Below are 27,655 nucleotides of genomic sequence, written 5' to 3'. Positions count from 1 at the left end.
GGTGCTTTCTACCACTTGGATGAGATAAATATGAAAGTGAAAGGCAGTAGTTCAAGGTCTGACAGGCAAATAGCAATTTACCCTTGCATAATCACAAGTGTGTAGTGGGGGCTTGTCCGTATCTGGATATAATAGTAAGTATTCCCTACTTAAGGCAGATGGTTGAAGATATGCAAGCTGAGGTAGACCAGCAGAGAGTTGAAGACGAAGCTTGGTACCAAAAACAAGAACTACTTCGTAAAGCCGAAGAAACGAGGAGAGAATTGCTCTTACAGGAGGAGGAAAAGATGATACAGCAAAGACAGAGGTATGTGTTACCACTTTGAGAAAATCTGGACTTGTGAGTTAGTTGAATAATTTTTATTTTCTTCTTTCTTTTCTATATACGTAACATTACCCAGCTGTGGCATTTCCATTAAGCAAAAATTTAAGCTAATAACAAATCTGCATCTACCACATTTCAAAAAATTGGCATATGAAATGGAATTCTGACTGCACTGATTATTCAGAAGTAACACAAGTCTAATGTGCCCTGGAGGACATTATTGGAAGCATCATTGTACAATAGGCAAAAATGCTTTGTAACACAGTGCTGGATAAATCACCTCCAGGGGAGCAGAATTTTTAAAATTGTGTTTTAAACATATCTGTATGACTTGAAAGTTGGAACATAAAATGATTATCTCATTATGCATCTCATACTTTGGAGGATAGGGGAAGAAGTATTAAATGCTTATTCAAAAGTATATTAATAAAGCAAAATGTTTAAATTAATTAAGATTATGGGATGAGCATTGAGACTAAGCCTAATTGTTGGAGAACCTCACTTCTGTAAGTGTTTACTGAGTTTTACTCCTTGTTGGGATTTTACGAAACTGATTTCTAGTGTGGGTTAAACACAGTTACTGAACTGAGCATTAACCTTGTACTAAAATTCTGGCAGAGAGAGCATACATAATCTTTGGTGACCCCAGAGCACTTTGTGGCATTCTTCCTTCAGATAAAGGATATTGATTGCACCAAGATGATCTGAGTAGACCTGTTAGGAACTTTTAAATACGAAAAGCATAGCCAGTTGCGTTTGGACGCTTGTCCTTTCCACGGAGGCAGCCACGGGCATCATTCCTCCGTGTGCGGGATGCCACAGTAGCACCAGGGGATTGGGGCAGGGGCGCCGAAGTCAGCGGCGGGCCTTTCACTGTTGTGAAACATAGGATTTTTCCACTTCCGTCTATATTGGGAAATGTGTTTATGTGTTCCTCTTGATGTATTTTGTGTTTAAGACTAGCTTCTGTGAAAAGAGAGCTGAAAGTCAAGGAAATGCACTTACAAGATGCTACACGAAGGCGGTTTCTGAAGCTGCAGCAAGATCAGCGTGAAATGGAACTAAGAAGACTGGACGATGAAATCGAGAGAAAGGTTCATGATCCGTATCTTAGTGCTCACGCAGGATCTCCATTTACTCCATTTACTCTCCTATCTTCAAGTTAAATGTCCTCGCTAGGATTCACAGGGAATACTAAATAGCCTCTTTACTTTTACTTTTCCTTCAGCTTTTCCTCTTCTCTTTCGAATTTCACTAATAGCAAAAAACACTTAGAAATGCCAAGAAAATTAGTCAGTTTGACCAGTGTCCTTGGTGACCGTTTCTCTACAAATAGAAATATCAATGAACCATTAACTGTGAAGTAAGGGAAATGCCCTTTTTTAATATAAAAATTTGCACCTGGCCAGTATAAGAAAATTTTCATTATAAAATACAGGGAGTCAAAAATGGACCTTCCCTACTCTTGTCATTTCGTCCCCAAAATAAACTGAAAAAATGATAGAGCTTTTTCCTTTTTTATGGCTGCGTAGTATTCCATTGTGTGGCTATGTTATAGTTTATTTACTTAATCCTTTGCTGTTTGTTGGACATTGAGGTTGTTTGCAGTGCTTTGCTATACAAGATGGTGCTAGGTTATACATTCTCAGTACAAATCTTTGAGTACTTGCACACATAGTTTTGTTGAGTAAATTCCAAGACCTACCAAATTATTCTCCAAAAATGAACCTACCTAAGTTATTTTAAGTGTATATAGAAGAGTGCTTATACCCTAGTCAATTTGGAGTACATCAGTCTTAATATTTGCCAATCTCATAGGTGGGAGTTGTATATTTTATCTTTTTTTTCTTGCTGGTGAGGTTAAATATCTCTCCAGTTATCTTCCATTTGTAGAAGAACTATAAATTGTATATCCATATTTGTCCATTTTCCGTCAAGTTTTTTCTTTTCAATTTACATGGGCTGTTTGTGCCATTTGGGACAGTAGAAATACGATGTGAGCCACATAGGCAATTTTGTTTTATAGCAGCCACATGTAAAAAAATAAGAAAAAAAAAGGTAAGAAACAGAGGAAATCATTTTAATAGCATTTTGTTTGACTCGATATATTTTCCAATTTTTTTAATATGTAATTAGTATAAAGACATTATGAGATGTTTTACTTTTTGCTTATACTGAATCTTGCAGTCTAGCAGTCAGTTTATACTTACAGTACACCTCAATTTGGACTGATCACTTTTTTTTTAAGGTTTATTTATTTTAAAGAGAGAGCAAGCGTGAGTGGGGGTAGGGGCAGAGGGAGAGAATCTCAAGCAGACTCCCCACTGAGCACGGAGCCGCACACGGGGCTCAGTCCCATGACCCATGAGATTATGACCTGAGCCAAAATCACGAGTTGGTCACCTAACCAACTGAGCCACCCAGGCGCCCCTGGCTTTGACTTTTGAAATGGTTAAAAGAATTCTAACAATAATTTCATGACATGAATATTATGTGACATTTTAAAAAACATGAAATTCATATTTCAGTATCCATAAATACAGCTTTATTGGAACACGGTCATACCCATTTGTTGATTAACAAAGTCATTTGCCAACTGCTGGTTTATTCAGTGTTAAATTCCCTTATATATCTTATCTCCTCCATTGCTCTGTCTGCTCCTAAGCCAGCACCACCCTGAACAGCTTCATAATCTTTTTCTAACTAGTGGGCCTCATTCCCACTATTAGTCTGCCTTTTCAGGGTTCTCTGCAGTCTATTCTCATACACTTGGAGAATTGTATCACTCTGAATCCCTACCTCACCCCATCCTGGTGGCATGTTTATTAGGATTGCATTGAATTTATTTAATTTATTTAATTTAGGGAGTTTTAAACCTAGTTTTGGTAAAATACTAAGTATTTTTTTCAATCTTTGAAAGTATTTTGAATTCGTCTGTATTCGAAATCTGTCATCTCTTTTATAGCATAATACTTTTTGTTTTGCTTGAAGCCAGTTAATTTTAAATTGGTTTTTGAAAGCTGTGATTCCTTTTCATGATCTCACTGAGTAAATGAGGTTGATAATTCATTATTCTAGAAGAGCATATGTTCTTCTCCAAAAGTAATATGGGCTTAGAACTCTGACCTCTTTATTCCAAACTCTTTGAGATAGTGAAGGCAATTTTTTGTCAAAGAATCCTGTAAAGGCCTTTCAGTCTGCATGATCTGGCCTCTGCTTACCCTTCCAGCCTCCTGTCCTTCATCTCCCTATTCTGATAGTGGGCTCTGACCTGCTAAACTGCCAGAGCTTTTCTCCTCACAGCACAAGCACCAGCAGGAAGACTTGAGTCCACGGTGACACGCATGGGTGATTGCACATCCATTAGCGTCAGCAAAGTTGATCTGGGTTTGCTCGGGCACTAAGCTATTTGTCTGTCTAAAAATTCATAAGCAAAAGAGCTTCTCTAATTGAAATTCCTGAAAAGCATGATTAATTATGCCAAACCTCTCCTCTGCCTGTTGGCATTTTTACTGCTCTTATTTCAGGAACTCGAACATCCCCACTTTGAGCTAGCTGCCTTCCCAGTAACGTCCTTAAGTGAAACTGGTTGCCAGTCAGTGGTTTATTTACTTCTCAGATGTTTGTCCCTCTTGTACACCCCACTGTATTTTCATTTTTACTATTTGTTTCTCCAGTGATAGGTATTTGATCATGTATCTTTTATCTTTACAATGTCTAATACTTACAGATGCAAATAATAATACAATCATTAAATGTTTACTGAATAAATGAATGGGGTTAGATGGGGTTATAGTTTGTTTTGTTTCTGAAACACATATCACTCCTCAAAAAATGGGAGACTTTAGGCAGCCAAGTATTTATTTAAGACTGCTCCTAAGATTCTCTATCTACCTAAAGAGGGCCTTATTCAAACCCTCTAGTGTATAGGAGTGAAAAGTTTCCAAGTAATCAAAATCTGATGAACGGTGAACTTTAAATTAGCTAAGTCCAAGCAGAGCACATTTGAACTTGGAGTTACTAGTTGCCAAACTGAATTTATAAAAGTATAGTCATATAGGGGTGCCTGGGTGACTCGGTTGGTTGGGTGACAGACTCTTGATTTTGGCTGGGTCATGATCTCAGGATCGTGAGATCCAGCCCCATGTCAGGCTCTGTGCTCAGTGGGGCATCTGCTTGAGATTCTCTCTCTCCCTCCACCCTTCACCCTCTTTCTCTCTCTCTAAAAAAATAAATAAATCTTTAAAAAAAAAATTTAAGTATAGCCATTTAATCAAAAAGAACATTAAATATAGTTATATTTAATAAGATTAAACATTCTATATTTTTAACCACTGCAAATTTAAATTGCTCAAGTTTTTCTAACTCATAATATTGGCTGATATAGTGTGGTAAGAACTGCCGTCTGTTCTCGCAGCCTGAGTAGATGAGCATATGGTAATTGTACTTTCCTTTTTAGAAAATTAAGCTTTAACTTTAACTCAGGCATTATTCCTATATTCTACAGTGAATGTTAATATACTATCAGTTACTGGTATCAAAACCCAATACTTCTTATTTAAAATACTCTTAGTGGGTTGTTTGGGTTACAAGATTACTAAAACTGTTAAACAGAAATGATCTTGTAAATTCTTTTTGGTGTTCACACTTTGTTGTTTGGCCATAGGTACACATGAGAGATCGAGAAATTGCTACTACAGCAAAAGACCTAGAAATGAGACATCTGGAACTCGAATCACAAAAAAGACATTATGAGAAGGTATAAATCATCTGTTTCCACCATGAGAGAAGCAGGGCTTGTACAAACTCTTTTTAGATTGTATTTATTCATGATTTTGTAATGTTCATTTTATTTATTTATTTTTAAACAGAATATAGTGTCATCCAGGATTGTAAGGTAGCCAAAATGTCTGAATGTACAGTTTGTTGTAATTCTTTAATTCATGTTTCTCTTAGCGACTTAGTCTAGTGTCTGAGGTACCAGATGTAAGTCCCAGATTTTGCCTCACGATTTTCTACCAGCTTACTAAGTTTTCCTGTATCTGTGTGATAGTGACTACAAAATTAACCCAGTACTTCATAAGGATCTTTGTAAGTAAGGTAAATCAGACAAGAGCTGTAAAGTACTTTAAATTTGAATCTCCTGGAAATAAATTATCAAGTATCTTCTTAGAATATATAATTTAGTTTCCACGACACTGGAAAAAGGAATTTTGTTAATATAAATATTTATTATTTGGGAAAAGCATTTTGTTATTCATTTATTTAATGTTGAAACCATAAGTTTTCACTTCCTTCAGCTTCTTTTAAAGTGAGACTTTGAAATTGATAATTTGAAAGTGATAACTGCAAATATGTAACAGGTAACATATGATTGTTATTCACATTAAATAAGATTTAAAACATATGGCATCCATTCGTATCTACAACACTTTTTAAGTTCCACACTGAACTACTTCTAGAACTGAGCCAGGGATTTACACCCTGACTAAGTCTCCTATGATTTTGAATTAGATTCAATTCATTTGGACCAAACCTAAATTTACTTTTTACTGTCTTTTCTTTGGGGGAGGTGGGTGGTGGCACCAGCAGGGCATGATTTCGGAATTAACATAAAATTTGCAAGAAAAATACTAAGAATTTCCAAATATGTTTTTCTCAGATTCTCAAATATTAACATGTTGCTAAATTGGCATTATCCTTCTCTTTCTCTGTATGTACTTGTACACACGTAGATAAATTTTTTTTCTGAACTTTTTAAGAGAAAATTGCAAACCTGATGCCCATTTCCCCCTAAATGCTTCAGTGTATATTTCCTAAAACCAAGGAATCATCACGTGACCACAGAACAATGATCAAAATCAGGAAATGAACAAATTATTGTTATCCACTGTATAAGCCTTATTCAGATTTTATCAGTTGTGGTAAAAATGTCCTTCAGAGCAAAAGAAAATCTCAGATAATCCATTTTCTCAGTTGTCATGTCTCTTTAGTCTCCTTTATGTTGGCACCACTCCTGAGTCTGTCTTTATATTTTATAATGTTGATATTTTTGAAGCATTTGGCCAGATATTTTGTTGAGTGTCCCTCAGTTGGCATTTGTCTGTTGTTTCCTCATGATACAATTCAACTTACACGCTTTGGGCAGGAATGCCCCAGAAGTAATGCTGAGTTTCTTTCTATGGATCATTATCATTTTTGCCCTCTTTTGAGGAAAGTATTTATTAAGCAAACTATTAGAGTTAGAGAAGACCAAGCCTACTCAACAAAACTAACTTATAAAATCATGAACTTTATCTGGTCCATTAGATTTAGATGTGCAGCTCCTGCCATTTTCATCAGTTTTAGTGATTAATACTTTATCTGCCAAACTTAGCTCTTAAATTAGTTTGATTAACTGCGTCTGTTTGTAAACAAATTATATCCCAGAAAACAGACAGTATTGTGATGACCCCTATTGGAAATATATGCTCAATACCCATATGTATCTAATTTGAATAAAAAAAATTTTTTTTTTTAATTTTATTTATTTATTTGACAGAGAGAGAGACAGCGAGAGAGGGAACACAAGCAAGGGGAGTGGGAGAGGGAGAAGCAGGCTTCCCACGGAGCAGAGAGCCCGACGCGGGGCTCGAACCCAGGACCCTGGGACCATGACCTGAGCCGAAGGCAGACGCTTAACGACTGAGCCACCCAGGCACCCCTGAATAAAATTTTTTTTAACAAAAGAATAAAATTAAGCATAAACCAACAAGCACATACTGACCTCTGACCCAGATTCCATCCCCTTCGTCTCCTAGAAACCTGTTTCACCAAGTCCAATTTCAGCCTCTGTCTCAGTCTCTCTCTCAGGCACATGTACATTCTCCTTGGCGTAGGACCACCCCTGCCAAGACTGCTATGAGGATTAAATGAATTAATATCTATATGTCAGTGACAGGATTCCCCAAGACTACCCTCAGGTTCAGCAATTTGCTAGAAGGACTCACAGAACTCAGAAAAGCTGTTATACTCACGGTTATGGTTTATTACATTGAAAGGATACAGAGTAAACTCAGCCAAGGTAGGGGGCGCCTGGCTGGCTCAGTCATGGAGCATGCAACTCTTGATCTCAGGGTCATGAGTTTGAGCCCCATGATGGGGGTAGAGATTACTTAACAAAAACAAAACACCTCAGCAAAGGTAAAAGGCACATAAGGTAGAGTCCGGGAGAGACCAGGCACAAGCTTCCCCTTGTCCTCTCCCAGTGGAGTCCTACAGATAGCGCTTAATTTTGCCAGCAAAGATGTATGACAACACATATAGAGCATTGCCAGCAGGCAAACTCAACTCGAGTCTTAGTATCCAGGGTTCTACTGGGAGTCACTCACATAGGCATGAGTGTGCACGTGCTCTGCAGAGGTCAGGCTGATGCAGTGTGTCCTACAGCTCCTACCATAAGCCACGTGATTAGCACAAACTATCTGGCAGAGCCCAAGGGCCCAGGCATACAGAGACACTCTTAGGCAGGGGATTACAGGGCTTTAGAGCTGGTCAAGGGCTAATCCTTCCTTTGGAATGTGCAGGATTTTAATAACTCCGGCTACTAAGTTACCCTCCACCCTTACAGTGTCTGGTACTGGCAGGAGCTGGGTAGATACTAGTTTCCCATCATTGCCCCTTGGCCTAAAACGCTCTACCATTTTACAGAATGGATGGACAACTTCTTCCCCCGTCTGCTTCTTTAAACCACCACCTTGTCTTCCTTCCTCTTCGCTGTTTGTAGATTTCCACTGTTTTCCTCCTAATCCCTAATCTCTACACATACATCATTTTACCTCTTTATGGAGTAGCTAAGATTCTATATTCTGCTTTTCTTTTTTACTTAATAAAATCCCTTTTCTAAATGACTACATATCTTGTTGTCATTTGTAATAGATATTGATGAACCATAACTTATTTAAACTTTTTTCTGTCGTTGGATGTTTAAGTGCTTTACAATTTGTGGCAATAAAATTCTTCATACATACATCTTCTCTACATAACACTGGAAAACATTTTTATTTTTCATTATGAAGGTAATTATGTTGCCAGTAGATAATTAGAAAAGTAGAAATATATCCCTAAATTGAAAAATAACTGCTAATATTATTAATAAGGATAAGTGAGATTATTTGGTACATACAATTGGTATTTTGCTTTTTTAACTTAAATTTTCATGAATACTGTTTGCTCTCCTTCCCTTCAACCACTGTACTCTTTAGCACTCACTTCCCCAGTCCCTTGACCCTGGCAAGCACTTATTTACTGTCTCGATGGATTTGCCTATTCTGACATTTCATTTAAATGAAATCATACAATGTATAGTCTTTTGTGACTGGCTTCTTTCACATAGCATAATGTTTTCAAGGTTTATTCATGTAGTGGCATGAGTGAGTACTTCCTTCCTTTTTGTGGCTGAATTATATTCCATTGTGTGGATAAGACCACATTTTGTTTATCCTTTTATCAATTGGTGGATATTTGGTGTTGTTTCCACTTTTTGGCTAGGATGAGTAGTACTACTGTGAACATTCATGTACAACTTTTTGTTTGAACATATATTTTCAGTTCTCTTAGATATGTACCTAGGAGTGTAGAGTTCTAATTTCTCTACATTCTTGTGAGCAGTCGTTATTGTCTGTCCTTTTGATTGTCGCCATACTACTGGGTGTGAAGTGGTATCTTGTGGTTTTGATTTGCGTTGTTCTAATGACTAATGATGCTAGTCCATGTAGTGATGCTTTCATGTATTTATTGGCCATTCTTACAACTTCTTTGGAGAATGTGTGGTTAATGGAGAACGTGTGGTTAACTATTCAGAGTACGTGGAGCCATTCTTTTGGTTTTTAATATCTCATGTAATTTTTTGTTGAAAACTAGATATTTTAAATACTGTAATGTGGCAGTTCTGAAAATCAGATTCTCCCCCCTCCTCGGGGTTTCTTGTCTCTTTACTTAGTGACTTGTCTGAATTAATTCTGTAAAAATTAATTTATAGAACTAAATTAAAGTCTTTACTCGGTGTTAGTGACCAGACGGATTTCCATAGTTGCCTTGAACCAGTACACTTCTAGTCTTTGCCAGTGAGCTCTGTGTGCACTATGTTGGGGCATGCCTTCAACACTTAGCTCCGTAGTTTACAACTCTATCTTAGATTTCACTTCCTGACCGTGTAGTACCTCAGTTCACCAGACTTGAGAGCCCAGGACCTTCTCAGATCTGAGCATTCACATAGCCCTTGCTATGTGTACAGCCTTACACATGCACATGGACTTTTTAGGGTCCCAGGAATCTATCAGAGCTTTTCAAAGTCCCCTACAGACATCTGATTCTCCAATTTTTTTCTGTAAATCTTTTTGATTAACTTGTGGTTTACACTGTGATCCACTGCTTCAGGCAGCCAAGATATTCAACAGTTTCCTCCGATGTTTTTCAGCAAATGTCCCCAGGGAAAAGGCTGTTCAAAGGAGTGAGTTCTGAGTCAGGACGGATAAAGACAACCTTGGGAGTGGGTTCTTCCAGAACCACCAAATAGGTTAAACAGAGTTTGAAGGAGCTCCAACTCCACTTTACCCCCTCCATTGGCTGCCAGGCTACTGGTTTTCAAGGCTAATGCAGAGTTTAGGGGTGGGGTGGGACTAGGGATAGTGCAAGTTAAAAATGCCCTAAGGGTTACTCTTCTTACCAAGACTCAGCCATTTTTTTTTTTTAATTTGTTTGTATTTGTTAAGGACTCAGCCATTTTTATGAGTAAATGCTTCCCAAATTGCTGCAAGCCTTTGGTTAATTTCAGAGTTCTGAAAAAGTTGGTCGGCCCGTGTTCTCAATGCTTTTTTGGATGAGAGAATTTTCAGGGGTCCTTTCTTGTATTTTCCATGATGTCACTGCTGTTTGCTTTTTACTTGAAAATCAAATGCCAATTTTTTATTTGTGTGCTAGTATTCTAGAAAAAAAAAAGTCATTTTGTGTTCTAGCATTATTATATAGATTTGTGATTTTTTTTACAATTGATTTTTTTTAACAGAATCTTATTAGAAATCAGGAAGCTGTTGCAAAAGAAATGAGAGAAGATGCAAATGCCTTTAGACGAAAAGTGGATCTTGAAGAACACATGTTTCATAAACTGATAGAAACAGATCAAACTCAGAACCAAAAAACTCAGAAGGTAAAAATATGGCAAATTTAGTGTATATAGAGAGGGGGACAGGTCCGTCATTCTTTTATATATTTATTTTCCCCTGCCCTGCCCCCCCCCGGCATCTGTCATCCTTTCAAAAAAAGAAATTCAAGATTAAACTCTATAAAGTTGCATTAAACTCTATAAAGTTGCATTAATTCATTTCTTTGCTTCAGTTATCACGGTTCCTAGAATCTCACATTATTTTTACAGGTTACTCACTTCACTGCCAGACATATACATGTATCTTTTATACTCTAAGAATTTTAAGACTTAGGAGAAAATAAAAGGGAAATAGTAACATTATAGATACTAACCTACTGTGTTATGTCTCAGAAATTGTCCCTGACTAGATTAGTTGCAAAACATCAGGTCTTCGCCTGGTATATAAGCCAGCATTTCCAAAGTATATTCTGTAGAATATTAATTAACTATTACTCAGTAAAGTGGAGAGTGGCAAGTAAGTGTTGGAAGTGCTGTTTAAAGTTGGGTTTTTTTCTGCCACATTTGAGGATATTTTCTTTTTTTTTTTTTTTATTTATTTATTTGACAGAGAGAGACACAGCGAGAGAGGGAACACAAGCAGGGGGAGTGGGAGAGGGAGAAGCAGGCTTCCCACCGAGCAGGGAGCCCGATGTGGGGCTCGATCCCAGGACCCTGGGATCATGACCTGAGCCGAAGGCAGACGCTTAACGACTGAGCCACCCAGGTGCCCCGAGGATATTTTCTTTAAGAAAATTTCCCAAACTTATTTTGGAGAATTTCTGTGGAGTACCCTTTCAGAAATGCTGGCTTAAGTGAATTGAAATAGAATCTGAGAACTTTCTCTATTATCCAGTTAGCAAAATGCTAAATGGGTCTGTGGTGAGGCCTGGCCCTGGTCCAAAAGCCAGGAATAGTGTAAGATTTCCCTACGTTCTGTTCAACAACAATCCCTTAGGTGGTCCCACCAGAATAGCCTACCATTTATTTTTCCTTGTAGGGTTTAGTCCAGTCTGTAAGAATGAGCTCTTCTAACCATGAGAGACAATGGACTCTGAAAAACAAACTGAGGGTTCTAGAGGGGAGGGGGTTGGGAGGATGGGTTAGCCTGGTGATGGGTATTGAGGAGGGCACGTTCTGCATGGAGCACTGGGTGTTACGCACAAACAATAAATCATGGAACACTAAAAAAAAAAAAAAAAAAGAATGAGCTCTTCTGACTCCTTTTCAAAAGGTTAAAAGATGGAAATTGTTTAATGCTTAGCCTAGAAATTCTCAACCTTGACTATGTATGCATTAGAATCACCTTTCTAAAAGTTCCAATATCCTTGGGGCGCCTGGGTGGCTCAGTCGGTTAAGCATCTGCCTTCGGCTCAGGTCATGATCCCGGGGTCCTGGGATTGAGTCCCGCATTGGGCTCCCTGCTCAGTGGGAAGCCTGCTTCTCCCTCTCCCACTCCCCCTGCTTGACTCTCTTTTTGACTCTCGCTCTCTGTCAAAAAATAAATAAAATCTTAAAAAAAAAGTTCCAATATCCTGCCACCCTAGAGATTGATATAATTGGTTTGTGCTGGGTCCTGGACACCAGTTTGTTTTAAACACCGTGAGGTGGTTCTAATATGCAACCAAGGTTATAAACAGCCACCCTAGGGGCGCCTGGGTGGCTCAGTCAGTTAAGCGTTCGACTCTTGGTTTCGGCTCAGGTGGGGATCTCTGGGTCATGAGATCAAGCCCTGCCTTGGGCTCTGTGCTCAGCGCTGGGTCTGCTTAAGATTCTCCTCTGCCCCTCCCTGCCATGCACTCTGTCTTTCTCTCAAATAAATAAATCTTTAAAAAACAGCTACCCTAGACACTTGGATGCATTGAACAGATATACTATATTTTATATATAGTCTGCCCTTGTTTCTGAAAATTGCAAATATTTCTTAGTTAATTGAAGAAAATTTGGCAAAAGCTGAACAAGCATGTCTAAATGCCGACTGGCGAATTCAAGCTTTACATAAACAAAGATGTGACGATCTGCAGCGAAACGAGTGTTACCAGGAAGTAGCCAGACTTCTTCGGGAAAACAGAAGGACAGAAACAGAAGTATTAGACGCAATGATGGGGGAGGAAGCTAAAAAGGTAAGAATGGTGTCACAAATTTTTTGTTACTCATCATTTAAATTTTGAAATATTACATAATCAAATGACAAAAGCATCGAACCAGATAAATTTTGTTGGAAAAGATCTTAAAGATCATCTAACTGTAATAGGTATGTGCAGAGAAGTAATCTAATATGATACCTAAAAATGACTAGGCATCTTTCTCATTTACATTAGCACCTCTCAACTCAGCTTCCTGGAGTAGATTTGTTCTGGCTGATGGGATAATATTACTAATATTACCTAATTCTTGATTCTTACAATGTAGACGACTTTTAAACAGTTAGGGATTATATGTAGCTGCTACTAACAAAACCCGAAATAATAATGACTGTAAGCAAGATGGACGTGTTTTTCTTTTTCACATGAAAGAAGTGTAGAGGTAGGAAGTCCAGGGTTGTTTCCTGGCTCCGAGGTCATTAGGGTAAGTGGCCCCTTCAGTCTTTCTGCACTGCTTCCTGGTGCGTGGCTTTCCTTCTCAAGGATAGCTCACCGTCCAAGATGACTGCTGGACTTCCAGCCATCACGTATGCATTCCAGCCAGCAGGACGAAGGTAGGGCAGACATATAAAAGGTCCAACTCCCAGCTGAGACAACTCTAACTCCTTTCCAGAAGTCCCATGTCACATTTCTAGCCACGTTCGCCTGCAAAGCGTGTTGGGAAATACGGTATTTTTAGCAGGGAGCATTATCATCCCAAATAAAATTCGAATTCTTTTCCTAAAGAAGAATCAGAGAAAGGATTTTGGGGCGGCAGCTAAGAGTTTACGTCATGGCACACAGATGTATCCTTCGGTTGATCCCGTGAGCAGCTCTGGTACCCATGCTCTGCAGATCTTACCACAGACACACGGACTTCCCTGAGGACACTGAAGAGCTAGGGAGAGATCAGGAACCAGAGGACTGGCTGTAGTTCATTCCTCTTTATTCTGCTCTGTCGTGACGTCTATTCCAAAAGCTTTTTATAATCTCTTTCCTTCAAGTCACTATTCCTATTCATTTTCCTGCTACCCCATCTAAAGGGTACGCGGCCCTATCTGATAGCACGTTGAGTCAAAGGTGGGGTGGGGGGATACCCCCTGAGGCTGTGCCCCCCAGGGAAGTCATGGTGGAGGCCCACGTCTTCAAGGATTACTGGCATCGGTGCTGCTGGCCTTGGGGTAAAGTGGTATGTTTGAGAGTGGACTCGGAATCACTGTGAGGGCTTTTCCTGTTATACAGAGATACTCCCTTGTGTCTGGTATCCTGACTTCTAAAGCTAGCTTGACTACCATGTGGCCTTAAAATCACTTAGACTCTCTCTCCTCCTCAGTAACAGGAAACGATTGGATTTCTGTGGTCCCTCCTGGCCCTGATGATTCTTTGAAGTTGTGTTATTTCATGCATTCGCGTTTCTATGACATAAAGACTGTGTGTGTGTTTGTATATAGGAGCTGTGTCATAGAACACTGACGAACTCTAGGAGTTGTAGGATATCTGAACTCGTTACCCTTGAGCTAATTTTAAGATCATCATTTTCTCACTTTATGAAAAAGGAAGTCGGGGTTAATAGAAATTCCTTGACTTCCCTGAGGTTGGTCAGCATGTGTACCGGAGCTGGGCAAATTTTATTAAGGGATAGCATTCAAATTAAATAAGACCATTGTCATGAATTTAAAAAACTAGCTTAGGGACGCCTGGGTGGCTCAGTCGGTTAAGCGTCTGCCTTCGGCTCAGGTCATGATCCCAGGGTCCTGGGATCGAGTCCCACATCGGGCTCCCTGCTCCGCGAGGAGCCTGCTTCTCCCTCTGCCTCTGTCTCTCATGAATAAATAAATAAAATCTTTAAAAAAAATAAAAAATAAAAAATAAAAAAAAATAAAAAACTAGCTTAATCCCACAAGATTCGACATGTATTGAAATGACTTGTTTCAAAGACAGTGGGCACCCATCTGTGTGCTGTGTGGCCCCCTGACGTACTGAGTGGTACGTGAGAAGTGCCTCTGCCCTCAAGGTCAAAGACAGGCACTCAGATTACCCGAAAACCGAACAGATCCTGCATGCCATGGGAACCCCAGAGGAAGTGGAGTAGAGGAAACAAAAGGGACTTACTCCACTGTCGGAAGCGACATTACCCCAACTTTTAGGTGATTTTTCTTTTCTTTCATTTATTTGCATATAGTGGGAGGAAGCTAAAGAAAAAGACTTTCATTTGAAATCAGAAAAGAAAGCTTCGGCTCTCGCAGATGCATCTAGAAAGTGGTTTCTAGAGAAAGAGAGAAATGATGCTTTAGAACATGCTGAACACCTGTGTAGTAAAGGTGAGTGTCCATGAGCGCCTTTCTCCTCATGATGTTACAGACTCGTGCACTTCATGTGCTCTGCTATCATGAATAAATCCCTGAGGTATACTTTATTCAAATTAGTGCTCAGCTAAAAGGTGATCACTAGTCACCCTTTTTTTGGTTGCTGGGACTTTTTTTGGGGGGGGGGGTTGTTTTGTTTAAAAAAAAAAAAAAGCTCTGATCAAGAAAGCTCTCAACTACCCTGTACGGTTCTGTTTTATTCCATGGTTCCATGGTCCTTGTTATCTTCTTAACCTATCAGAATATGATTTGTTCCCAAAGTGCTTCTAGTTTATTTTGATAAAAATGTGTGCTTTGCCAATAGCTGGTCCTCAAAACAATGGTATAGTAAAGTAGCACAAGGAAACTTACTATAACCCTTGGGTTTTGGTGCCAGACTTACGATGGCATCAACTGAAAACCTAAATTACTTAGAATTCTAAAATCAAGTGCAGTTACGATGAACTTTTATTTTACTACATTTTGTATTGTTCTAGTCTTTTTTAATAAATATGGATTACCTTTTCTTAGTAACAGTCTAACTGATAAATAATTCACATACCATATGATTTACCTATTTAAAGTATACAATTTTATGGTATTGCCATATGTAAAAAATATATATATATTCACAGAGTTGTGCAACCATCACTGTAATCAATTCTAGAACGGTTTTAGTGCCCCATAATAAACCTTGTATCCATTTGCAGTCACTCCCCATTTCCCCTCACTCCCTCCCAGCCCCTGGCCACCAGAGGTCAACTTCCTGTGTCTATAGATTTGTCTATTCAGGAGACTTCATATAAATGGAATCACACACTCTATGATCTTTTGTGTCTGACTTCTTTCATTTTGCATGATGTTTTGAGGTTCATCCACGCTGTAGCATGCATCAGTATGTCATCCTTTTTATTGCCAGTATTCCGTTGCGGAGGTATTCCACATTGTATTTATCCATTCATCATCAGTTGATGAGCATTGAGGTTGTGTCCACTTCTTGGCTTCTATGAATAATGTCGCTGTGGGTGTAACTTCTGTAATTCACACATTTGAAAAGTAGAAATGTAGGTTAGAAGCATCTGCATTAATTATGCCTACTTTTGAAACTCTTCATTAGCTCTCGTGCTTTAGACTCAGGTCCCGGATTCCCCCTCCCCCGCCCCTGGGGCAGGAGGGAGGGGAATGTCACTCTTTGCACAAAGCAAATATTTACAGCTGGCTTACAAGAGAGAGTAAGCCGTGGAGCTGCTACCTGTCCCTAACCCTCTCGCACTTACCCCTCCTCTAGAAAGAAATGATGCTTGAGGCTGTTAGAGAACCTATGGATTTAGAAATAGAAAAAAGGAAGAAACTGCAGAAGCTTCCCCATCGGTCATCAGTCATCTTCCCGCACGCTGGCCCCTCTGCCTCCATGGGGTTGTCCCACCGAGCTACTTCAATTTTTTTAACTTTCCTAAATTTCACCAACGAGAGATAATTTGGTTAATATAATCATCCATTTTTCAAAAGGCAAACGTGTAAGGATTTGTCACTTAATCAGGGTGTATAAATGAAATCAGAGTCACTTGCTCTTAACACTGGGAGATAATCAGCTGTAATTAGGAAAATGGCATTTTGATTGGAGGCGCTTGGCATTTGTTAGTCACTCAGGGCCCAGAATGGAGGCACCAGGAAGTAGGAAACAGAGAAGAGTTTGCCAATGATGGCTCATTTATTTAAAATTTTTTAAATGGGTGGGGGGCACCTGTGTGGCTCTGTCGGTTAAGCGTCTGACTCTTGATTTCGGCTCAGGTCATGATCTCAGGGTCCTGGGATCCAGCTCTGCGTTGGGCTCTGCGCTCAGCGTGGAGTCTGCTTGAGATTCTCCCTCTCCCTCTGCCCTCCCCACACTCATGCTCTCTCTCTCAAATAAATAAATCTTCAAAAAAATAAAATTTTTGCTTAGTGTCAAATCTTTATTAGCAGTGAGGAGGAAATTCTTACTATTTTCTAGAAAACAGGACCTTCTGGACAATGTGAATGGCCCTTGCTGCCCCTGAAATCCGTGGTCCATAAACTTAAATTGTAGCTGAATAGCCATGTCCTATAAAATATTAGTGCAGAGTTTTAAATGGGCAAAGGATTTGAATATACAGTTCTCCAAAGAAGATACAAATGGCCACACTACACACCAAGAAAAGACGTTTAACTCCATCAGTCACTAGGGCAATACAAACCAAAACCACATGTGAAAAGTAAAAATACAAAAACAGAATGAGATACGATTTCCCACCCACTAGCGTGACTATAATCAAACACAGCGAGTGTTGACGAGGGTCAGAGAGAAATGGGGACGGTGCTGGAGCTTGTGTGAAATGGCAGGCGCTTTGGGAGATAGTCTGGAGGGTCCTCAGAAGGTCAAACATAAAGTGGCTGTATGACCCAGCAGTTGCGCTCATAGGTGTGTCCCCAGGAGATTCGGAAACGAGTCTGTACAAAAACCTGTGCAGGAACATGCGTGCCGCACGCCCTTAACACGAACGCTGGGAAGCTCGCCACGGCGCCGGGAGATCAGGACTGCCATGCCCCTAGGGCTTAGCCCTAACCCTAGCATGGCTTCTGAGGGGTCTGTCCGCAGAGGCCTGGCTCCAAAGCCCCAGGGATTGTGGACACCTGAGCAATCCCAGAGGACTCAGCCTGCCACCCAGAAGGAAACCAAGCCATTTGGAACTCCAGAAACCATATAGTGCAGTAGAAATCTGCATGCCCGTTCCAGCGAACCCCCACTTTCTGCCGGCCCCTTGGGTGCAAACCATGAGCCTGACACTCCTTTGACCCACGCTCTCAAATCAGACTCCTGGGAAGCTCACCACAGTGCCAGCAGATTGGGCCTGCCATTCCTCTTGGCCCTAACCCTAACCCTAACCGTAAGGTGGAGTTTTTGCTTTATTCTTTATGTGTTCAAATGTGTTACCGTTAGCATTTATTATTTTTTTGTAAATTGCAGATTAAAAAAAAAAAAAAAAACCCTCTTAAGGACCTCACCAACAGTGATTTAATTTGGTAGATCTAGGATAGAAGCTAGAAGCTGGATTTTTGTTTTAAAAAGTTCATAGGTGAGTCTGCTCAGCCAGTGTTTGAAGCACGGCTGTCGGCAGAGGGGACCATTCAGTGCTGGGACAGAGGTGATGTTTACACCACGGCCCTTCAGGAAGAGGAAGGAAACAGCCCGGGCCAGTATGGCTCTTGGAGGACAGAGGAGAGACAAGGGCCAGAGAGGTCTCAGATATGGAAGGATCTGGAGAACCAGGATCTGTGCAAATCATTGGTGCAGTAGTGAATGGTGGGTATCCAGCTTATGCCAGAATATCATGGAGCTGGCGAGCTCACTACCCAACTCCATTTCTGCCAGTATTTTATTTACAAGCTATGTCTCCTTGTGTAAAATTGAATATGCTTTTTTTTTTTTTGTAAATTCCCTCATTAGAAACAGTTCTCAGGCGCAAATGCAGATTATATCTACTGCCTCCGCCACATGACAGCCCTTCACATATTTGAGGATGACTCTCACATCCCATTTCCCCACGCCAGTTCAAGTGAGTCATTTGGTAATCAGCCCCAAATAGTCTTAATGACTCATTGAGCTAAAACTGTGAGTTAAAACCATTAGCTACAGCCCTTGAGACCAGGTAAAAGGCAGGCATCTTAATGAGTCAGTGTAACTCAGACAGTCTGGGCCTGGTTCTTAGCGGCTTGGACCCTAGTGATGGGAGTAGAAAGGGACAGTCATGACACTTGCCTGAAAAATTAAAAAAAAAAAAAAAAAAGACCTTGGTGTCTTATTGAAAAAGTATAAGAGTTGGGGAACAGTGAAAACACGGCCGAGAGGCCAGTATAACTTTTAAGGTGAGTGAGTGACCGAGAAACGGGGGGAGGCACCAGGTTGGTGCTGGAACCCTGCTCCGCTCGCTGTTCTGGAAGGTTTCAGGGGAAAGCCTGCCTCTCGCTGGTTCTCACATGCTCTCTGTTGCCGCGATTAGGCCCCACCCGGTGGAAGCTGCCAAGGGTGGGCTCCGGGGAGTTCTCAGGGAAGGCTTGCTCATCACATTTCATAATCTTGTCCAAGAAATATTTGGGATCTCTCTCCTAACATCTCTATTTTTGAGTGGTTGGTTTGTTGGTTTTTTGTTTTGGCTAAAGGTGTTTTTAAAACATGTCACCAAAACTTCAGCCTTAACTGCACTTGCCCTGCCCTTAGAGTGGGGACAGAGTTCTTCTCAGAACAGAAGTGGGGGCTTTTCATCTGTGGCAGTTGTCATTTCTTAGGGACTGTTTGGAATTCAGAACGGCTTCCACTCACTCCCAAACACGTCTGTATCTCCTCGCTTGTGTAACAGCAGTGCCCAGGTACCCAAACAGACAGGTCGCCTCAAGCGGTGTGCCTCGAACCTCACAATTAGATGACATTTCGGAAATGGATTCCTCGACGTGCAGTAAGTTGATAAGCAAGAAGTCTTTCTTCCGTCATTTAAAATATAGCGTTCATTTAAGCAAGACTGTGGCTTGAATTGTATTTGCAGCATGCTGATGCCATTTTCCCAGGGATTGATAATGGAAATTCCTGAAATGGAGATAGCAGGGTTCTCAGCTCTTCTAGCTAGAGAACAAACTGGATCAGACCGAAACCAGGTAGCGAACGTTTGCCAGATGAATGTCACTGATGTGATTTCCTTTCTCTGATACTAGTCGTAGGCGCCTACAGAAGTCTGTCACTAACTAAAGTAATGATATCCACAACCAGTTTTTACACCCTCGTGGAGAGAAAATCTGAGCATTAGTTTTCAAAGCTATTACATACTTGAATTTTCTGACTCTGTTCTTCTGGACTGGGCCCTGTCCGATAGCCACTGAAGACAGGGGTTTTTGCCCGGGGCGCTGTGGTCGACCACCAGGGCCCCTAGTGGCCCACCTGCCCAAGACAAACAGCTTCCTGCTGAATGGCTGACTTTTGATCCTCCGCTTGATTCCCTGCAAGTTTTTGTTTATGTTTGCAAGGGACAGGGTGGAAACGTGATACAGAAATAGAGTCACAGGGCGCCTGGGTGGCTCAGTTGGTTAAGCGACTGCCTTCGGCTCAGGTCATGATCCTGGAGTCCCTGGATCGAGTCCTGCATCGGGCTCCCTGCCCGGCAGGGAGTCTGCTTCTCCCTCTGACCCTCCCCCCTCTCATGTGCTCTCTCTCTCTCTCTCTCTCATTCTCTCTCTCAAATAAATAAATTTTAAAAATCTTTAAAAAAAAAAAGTCATAGCATTAGCCCATAAAGGAGCTGACGGTTTTCCCAGTAAAGTATTTGATTTCTTTTTAAAACGGGGGAGGGGACAAGAAACTGTTAGACTTCGATTTCAACTGACATTTTCAACAAAACCATCATATAGAAGAAGCAGAATTTAACAAGATCTTTTGAGTTCTTTTAGAAGAACAGATTCTTATACAGTGTCCCCTGAAGACAAGCTTTATAAAAAATATCCGTAAAAACAAGGCATGCGATTCCAGTGTTGTAAATTTTTGCTAACTCATGCTTCGTATGCATCCATAGATTCTGTGTCAGACTAGGAATTAAACCAAAAGTCACGTGTAGGTCGAACGAAAGTACACGGGATTTTCAGCTGTTCTGTAGTCCGACATGTCAGAACTTAAATTTTTAGTTAGGTAATTCTAAGTTAGAAAATCAAATCAAGACGTTTGGTAAGCTCAGGTTATTTAGCAGAAAACAAAACATAAAAGTTGTATTCCTATGGAGGAAAGTATCATATTCAGAAATTGGAGCTGTTTGAATATGTAACTAAGTTTGAGAGAAGTGTATTTTTAAGGTGCTTTTTTTTTTTCAGATTGCAGTGTTTACTAGCCCCTCAAACGCAGTATGAAATGGCTGTTGCATGTGGACACATTGTAATATTTTAATTGGACGCTCCCTGTGTTGGCAACTATGAAAACCACTTGATTTATTTATTTTTATTTAGTCATTGGGAAAGTAGTCTTGGTGTACTTTTCTAAATATTAATTTTGGCAACTTGGAGTGCTTTTTCTCATCATTAACTCACTTACCCTCTCTTGGACAAGATTTGTTCCGGATCTAAAAGATTGTCTATAGTCTATAGCCCCCAAATTTAAAAACAATTGCTATATAAACAAAAGCAAGTAGGTTCTCTGATAGCCTTCATTCAATTCAACAAATAAATATTTGGCTTGTAAATGGAACAATATAGGAAACAATAGGTTAGGCTTTTTTGTTCGAGAAATTTGGTTTCTCGAATATTCATTTCATTATTGGTTTTTGACAACGTATTTACCTTTAAAATAAATGCTATATCGCTGCTAACATCGGAAAATTAAACTGTTGTTAACTTTAAATTTTGTTTTGAAGTTTCTTTAAATCAAAGAAGAATACAGTGGGACACCATGGAGCGGGATCTTGTGGAGAGAGTACGAAATCTTCGCCAAAGACTCACCGTCCAGGCCCGCAACAGACGTCAGCCGCCTCACCTTTTGGCCACACAGAGGGCTTGAGAGAGTCGGAGAGACACCTGTTTTGCAATCAGTGACACCGATTTTCAGATTATTTATTTTATATCCCTAGAGAGGTCAACCTTTTTGTACAGAAAAAAAATGTGTGTATAAAAATTATGTGTACTATTTCGTTCTGATGCTTTGGGCTTGTAAATGGCTTCTTGTACTTTTTATAATAAAATTTTGAAGCCTTAAAGCTTGTGTTAGGCTCTTCCAGGTTGCAAGGACCAGCATAAATCTCTGACTTGAGTTGATGAGTGTTTATTTTAAAGATAAACGGAGAAACAAAGAACCGGAAGTCATCTCAACATCTGTACGGCGGCACTGAGAGAGAAGTCAGCAGAACATCTGGAGCACCGACAGCGGGCACGGCGGCCCTCTGTCCCCCAGCAGCCCCCCAGCAGCGGGGGCCCCCCTTCCCCAGGGAGCCCACCTCAGTCTCTGTGTCTGCTTCTCCACACAGCCCCGCCTGCTCTCCCCACTCTGGCTCTTTGCTCCCCAGCAGGGCTACTCACAACTTCCTCGTCTTGGGTAATTATTTCCAGAACCTTCCCTGAACCCATTTCTAAAAGGAGGGTAGAAATAGCTCAGGGACCTGATGTGAGGATTAAATTAAAATGTAAAATTCTGGGACTGTGCTTGACATAGAGTAAGCATGCAATTCATAGTAGTAATTGTGTCTGTGGTCATAAAGCATAATTTTTTTGAAGCATAATCTTATAGTAAACCAAATACTGGCAGTAAGCAAAATGCTCTCTTGTCCAGCAGGCAAAGTCCTAACGCAAGGCGTTGGTTTCCCAAGAGCACTTTCCTCAGCCTACTTCTCTGTCCATTTTCAGGCAGCGGCAAACGTGCCTTCATGGGCCAGGCTGGTGCGTGTCTGGCAACAGGAAGTCACAGAATATAAAATGTACAGGGGAGAATGGAAAGTGGGGTGAACTCGAAATCGCTTGCTCACCTAAAAGGATTCAAATTCTAAAGTATCCTGATCCAGCCAGAATCAGCTACATAAAGCCAGATTTTCACCTCTACTTCCGGTCCTCTTTTTACCAGCACTCACACCTACTCAGACTGGTTTTGCAAACACGCACACCTCTTTTATAGTGTTACAGTATTTCATTTTTAAAAAGTTTCCATTTATCTAGTGACAGGCATACCCTCAACCAAATGAAGCTCTTCCTATCAATTCCTTCAGTTTTCTCTGACGCTGTAGTTCTCCCAATAATAATCTTGATCACCTCACTGCCATGGCAAATTTCAGATATTGGGCTAAATCTCTGGTCATATGTGCTTGGTTGGCATTTTCAGACTCTAGCGCACGTAATGTATGAACCAACTACATTTCTGATGATCTCTTCCTGCTTCTTGACATATCTTCAACTTAACCCCAATTTCTTTATAATGTAAATTCCCTGGGAATTGAAGAAAGGTTGAGCTTAGCTAAAATTCTTCCCACTCCGGCTATCTTGTAGAAGTTTCTCTCCAGGACTCCCTTGAGCTTGTTAAAGCAGAGCGGTTCCTACAGGCCTTTTCATATTTACTACATTCACAAGGTTTCTCTCTAGTGTGAAGTGTTCCATGTTGGATAAATTTGGGGCTCCAGCTGAATTCTCCACATCGTATTGGGCGCCTGGGTGGCTCAGTCGTTAAGCGTCTGCCTTCGGCTCAGGTCATGATCCCGGAGTCCTGGGATCGAGCCCCACATCGGGCTCCCTGCTCTGCGGGAAGCCTGCTTCTCCCTCTCCCACTCCCCCTGCTTGTGTTCCCTCTCTCGCTGTTGTCTCTGTCAAATAAATAAATAAAATCTTTAAAAAAAAAAAAAAAAAGAGTCATGAATTCTCCACATCGGCTACACTTAAGAGTCTCTGTCCAGTATGAATTCAGTGGTGTTGAATAAATTATTCACTTGGTTAAAGGCCTTGTCAGGTTTATTACATTCATACGGTTTTTCTCCAGTAGGAATTCCCCGATGCCGAGCAGGAGCTGAGCACTTGCTAAAGGCCTTTCCACAGGGATTGCGCTTTGGCCAGTACTGCAGCCGCGGTAAGGAAAGCGCCACCATGGCTCAATTCGCTGGTACCCGTGCCCTCGGCACAGCTTCCGGAGCCGGGTCGAGACCCAGCCAGGAGACGAACCACACGGCAATTTTAGCAGGAAAGGTTTCAGATAGAGTGAGTTATTAAACTATGATAGGAGACTAACTTAAAGACGTAAAGAGCATTCTACAGGGTACCGAGGACTGAGGGAGAGTAAAGGACAGACTTGGAAAGGAGGCCCCCTCCCTCCGCAAGGCTCAGGTTCAGACCTGGGCGAAGTTCTCTGGGTTGCCCAGGCCAGAGTCGTCAGTCTCCGGGGCACAGGCGACCCAAGGCTGCGGGTCAAAGGGCCTGGGGCGTCAGTGCAGCAGGCCCCTGAGTGTTGTCGGGGTGGCGCGCGCCCGGCCCGGCACTGTCCATGTCACAGGGCCATGGGAAACCACCCTGCGCGCCCCGGGCGGACCAAGGCTGGAAGGCAGGTGCCGAGAGCGAGCCGGATGTTGCTGCTGGCATCAGACCTGGAACATTCCCCGTCTGTGATGGGAGGATTGTGGCAACGCGATCATCGGGCGGAGGCTGTGAAGTCACTACGAGACTGTGCACTCTGGGCACATGGCCGGGGCGGAGTACTGCTGGCTGTCCCCACAGCCTCCCACGGCCGGCGGACTGGGAAGCAGGAAGCAGAAGGAGCAGAACAGCCCGTTGGAAGGAGGGAGAGAAGGCCCGTTCCTCCTGCGACATCCGCCAGCGCCCCCCCTGCCGGGGTGCCATCCTGCACGGTCGTGCCCAAGGAGGCCCGTGGCTCACCGCGCAGCAAGGGAGGAAGACGGAAATGGCAGCTGAGAGGCAGGAAGCCCGTGGCTGGCACTGCCGAGCCATTAAAAGTGGCTCTAACAGTTTACCCTGCTGATGGACAGAAATGTGGACTCAGTGCTGCTCTCTTTATAATCAGGGTTCAGACGGCAAAGGTTGCCTGGCATGATGTAGCTGAAGGTATCCAGAAGCTTAGGAAGGTAGGGATGTAGGCCTGGATGGATCACATAGGAACTTGTGGCCCATCGCCCAGCTACGCGCTCAGCCCCAAAGACGTTTCGGGAAGGCACCGAGTCAAGGGAGGATCTGCGAACTTGGGAAAAGCTCCAGGTGGTTCTGTGGGTGAGCTGGGGAGAGATGCCTCTGCCGATCGGCCCTCCCTGATTTCAGGGGAGATGATAGGATTCCGAAGTAGCAGAGGTGGAGTGGCAACCATTCAGAGTAGCGGGCAGTGGAGAAGCAGTAATAGTGGGGATTGGGGGCTACTGGTAATGGGTTATGTTGTCCCTAAGGACCAAAGAGTTAGCAGTCTACTAAAATGTGACTCCATGTATGTAACAGGAAAGCTTCCAGATCTGCTGGCTGAAAACCTGACTTGAGTCACCACGGGGAGAGCCATGCCTGTCACCCTTTCCAGACCTAAACTTAGTTCCAGATCCAAAGCCTCCTGCCCGAGAAGGCCAGCCCCCCCCCCCCAGGAAGGATCCTGCAGCAGTGAGTGCCACCTATTATGCTATAAATAATCCCCCAAATCTTTCCAAAGGGACCTGTTGCCATTTACCTTGAAGGATTGGCCCCAGCCCCGTGAGGGGCTCCTAGACATTGGCTCTGAATTGACACTAATTCCCGTGTCCACCAAAGTCAGGGCTAACGGTGGCAGGTGACGGGGTTTGGGGCCAAGCTGGAGTCACAGCGGATGCAGTGGGGCCCCGAAGCCAACTGTGGTTATTCCCTGAGTACCTGAACGTATCCTCGGAATAAGCCCAGCTGACAAACGGCAGCATCTCCGCACTGGCACCACGACTCCTTGAGCAAGGGACCTTATGGTAAAAAGAACGAAGCGAAAGCCTCTGGAAGACACTCCCTCCCAGGATAGTGAGCGAGAAGTATCATCGCGTCCCTCGGGGGGGGGGGGGGGGGGAACTGCAGAGATTGGTGCCGCCATGGAAACCTGGCCGGATGAAGGGGCGGTTACAGCGAGCACATCCCCACTTGGTTTGCCGTTTGGCCTGAGCTGAGGAGCAGTTACCAGGAACCGTCGGTGACGACCGCACTTGCAAGTGCACCTGTCTCGGCCGCAGTGGCAGCACGGCCCCGGGTCCCGCTCCGCCCCGCAGCCGCCCGCACGCCCTGCTAACAGCGCTCCCCCACCCCCGGCCGCCCCCTCGGGTCCCGCCGCCTCCCAGCGCCGCAGGCCCACGCTGCCCGGTGGTGCTCCGTGCCCTCCGCCGCCTGGCCCGCTCGTGCCGCCCGCTTCCCGAGCCCCGCAGCCGCAGCCTGCCCTGCTGTCGGGCGGCCCGGATCAGCCCCCTCCCGCGGCGCCCGCGGCGCGCTGCCGGACCCCGAGCACCCGGCCGGCCTAACCCCCGGCCGTGCGCGCCGCCCGCGAGCCCCCGGCCTCCGGGGCCAGGGCAGGACGGCGGGGGAGGACTCGGCGGCGGGGGTGCTGCCTCCTGGGCACCCCCTCCCCACCGCCGCAGCGCGCAGGGGAAGCTGCGGTTTTGTCAGGGGCTTACGGGGTCGCGGCCAGTCTCCCGCGTGTGTCCCCCTGTCGTCGTGCCTCGGCCTTCCTTCCCGTCCTCGGTCCCGGGCCCTGAACAGAGAAGGGAGACTTCACAGCAATGACTGCGGGCGGGGACCCGTTCTTCTGGGAGGCGAGGCGGAGCCCAGCGACGCACTGGAGACCCCTCTGCGGAAAAGCGCGGACGCCGGGGTCTCCCTGTGCACAGACTGGCAAATAAAACCCGTCGTCCTGGCGGGAGTGGAGACGCAGAGCGAACAAAAGTATTGTGCCCCGTGTGAGGATCGAACTCACGACCTTCAGATTATGAGACTGACGCGCTACCTACTGCGCTAACGAGGCACCTACGAGTGCTTTCCGGCCGTAGGATAATGAGGCTAGCACGGGCCCCGGCGCGCATGCTCAGATAAGAAACCGTGGTTTTACTTCTGTCTGTTCTGGGCTCCCTTGACCGCAGCGCCAACGCCGACGCCAGACCGCGTTCTTGACAACCTCCCGCCCGCGGTCAAGTCTTCCTCTGCCTGCTGGACTGCCAGTCAACAAACACTGTGGCTTGCTTGACCCCACTGCGCTGAGTAGAGAGGACACGGAGGAGTGGGATTCTTCCTGCTTCTGTAGTGTCTTATTTTTGAATAGTGCGTACAAAGCGTTTGCATACTCGTGATCTCGTGAAACCCTTACTGGGCACCTACTGTATTCCCGGCCCTGTGCTGGTTGCTGTGTTCACGGGGACATCCCCAGCCTCAAAGAGTTGGAGTGGAGGCGCAGATGCATAATAATTCCAGGCAAGCACACGTGCACGCCTTTCCGGCCCCACCGCAGACCCCCGATCCAGCCGGTGTCCCGCCCCTCCCGGCGCCCCAGGTTTGCACCGCGGCCCGGAGCTCGCCGGCTGAGGCTGCTCTCAGAAGCGACAGCAGCTCGGGAAACGACACCTCGAGGCACAGCCTCAGCAACTTGGAAGCCCCCTCCCTTTTTCCCCCATCCCCGGTCCTTTACATCAGCTCAAGTAAATACTACATTCGTTGTTAAAGGAAACTGTCACTACCATATATGGAAAACGGGTGGGTTTGTTTTTTAACACAAGTTAAAATAAATACCTAACTATTAAACTGGAAAACACTCTTCCACGTACCATTTAAAATCAGCCACATAATGGCACACTCAACATCTGTAGATTTCGCTGTATGTAAAATTTACCTTTAAAAAACCCTGTAAATTAAGACTGAACTCCAGCCACCGACAGGCATGCGGAGGGCTTTGGGGGTGTACTGACGGTTGCAGGCTTCAAGTGCTTTAAAAAAGCAGGCAGTTTGCTGGCCCGCCGGCCTCGAGCACAGCGAGGTAGAGATTCGGAGACTGCTGGAGCAGTGAGATGTTCAGTCGACCCAGGCTGTGGGCACACTGACGCTCACTGTACAAGTCTTTCAACGTTTCTGTTTTCCTGAAATTTGTCATTATAAGATGTTGCGGGAAGAGAGAGTTGTTTAAATCCCCCAGAATTAGGGAGATACAGTGGAATGTGGGAGGGAACGAATGGCAATG

General features: G+C 43.4%; 1 protein-coding gene, 1 long non-coding RNA gene and 1 other non-coding gene across 15 annotated transcripts in view; 1 reads left to right on the top strand and 2 right to left on the bottom strand.

Moving 5' to 3' along the window:
- TBC1D31 (TBC1 domain family member 31) overlaps positions 1–21,716 on the top strand; it is a 65,518-nt gene extending 43,802 nt beyond the window's left edge. For 7 of the 12 annotated variants that reach the window (XM_078072053.1, XM_036108345.2, XM_078072054.1 and 4 more), the window contains 8 exons: positions 155–307; positions 1,284–1,419; positions 4,992–5,084; positions 10,371–10,511; positions 12,434–12,628; positions 14,811–14,949; positions 19,350–19,445; positions 21,378–21,716. In XM_078072053.1, coding sequence (XP_077928179.1) covers positions 155–307; positions 1,284–1,419; positions 4,992–5,084; positions 10,371–10,511; positions 12,434–12,628; positions 14,811–14,949; positions 19,350–19,445; positions 21,378–21,520 — 1,096 coding nt within the window. In that variant the 3' untranslated portion in view covers positions 21,521–21,716. The other 5 variants (XR_013447706.1, XM_036108346.2, XM_036108347.2 and 2 more) reach the window with 5 other exon arrangements.
- A 1,714-nt stretch (positions 21,717–23,430) lies between these two features.
- Positions 23,431–26,545, bottom strand: LOC118545832 (uncharacterized). Of its 2 annotated transcripts, none has more exons than XR_013447707.1 (2): positions 26,106–26,545; positions 23,431–25,540 (listed from the first exon to the last, which is right to left on the bottom strand). It is a non-coding gene; the product is annotated as an uncharacterized LOC118545832 (long non-coding RNA). The 2 variants fall into 2 exon arrangements; XR_013447708.1 differs by having other exon boundaries at positions 23,431–25,409.
- On the bottom strand, positions 26,380–26,452 carry TRNAM-CAU (transfer RNA methionine (anticodon CAU)). Its single transcript has one exon. It is a non-coding gene; the product is annotated as a tRNA-Met (tRNA).
- Positions 26,546–27,655: the final 1,110 nt, after the last annotated feature.

Source organism: Halichoerus grypus, chromosome 5 (assembly GCF_964656455.1).
Source record: "Halichoerus grypus chromosome 5, mHalGry1.hap1.1, whole genome shotgun sequence".
Classification (NCBI taxonomy): Eukaryota; Metazoa; Chordata; class Mammalia; order Carnivora; family Phocidae; genus Halichoerus; species Halichoerus grypus.
This window is presented reverse-complemented; position numbering and strand designations above follow the sequence as displayed.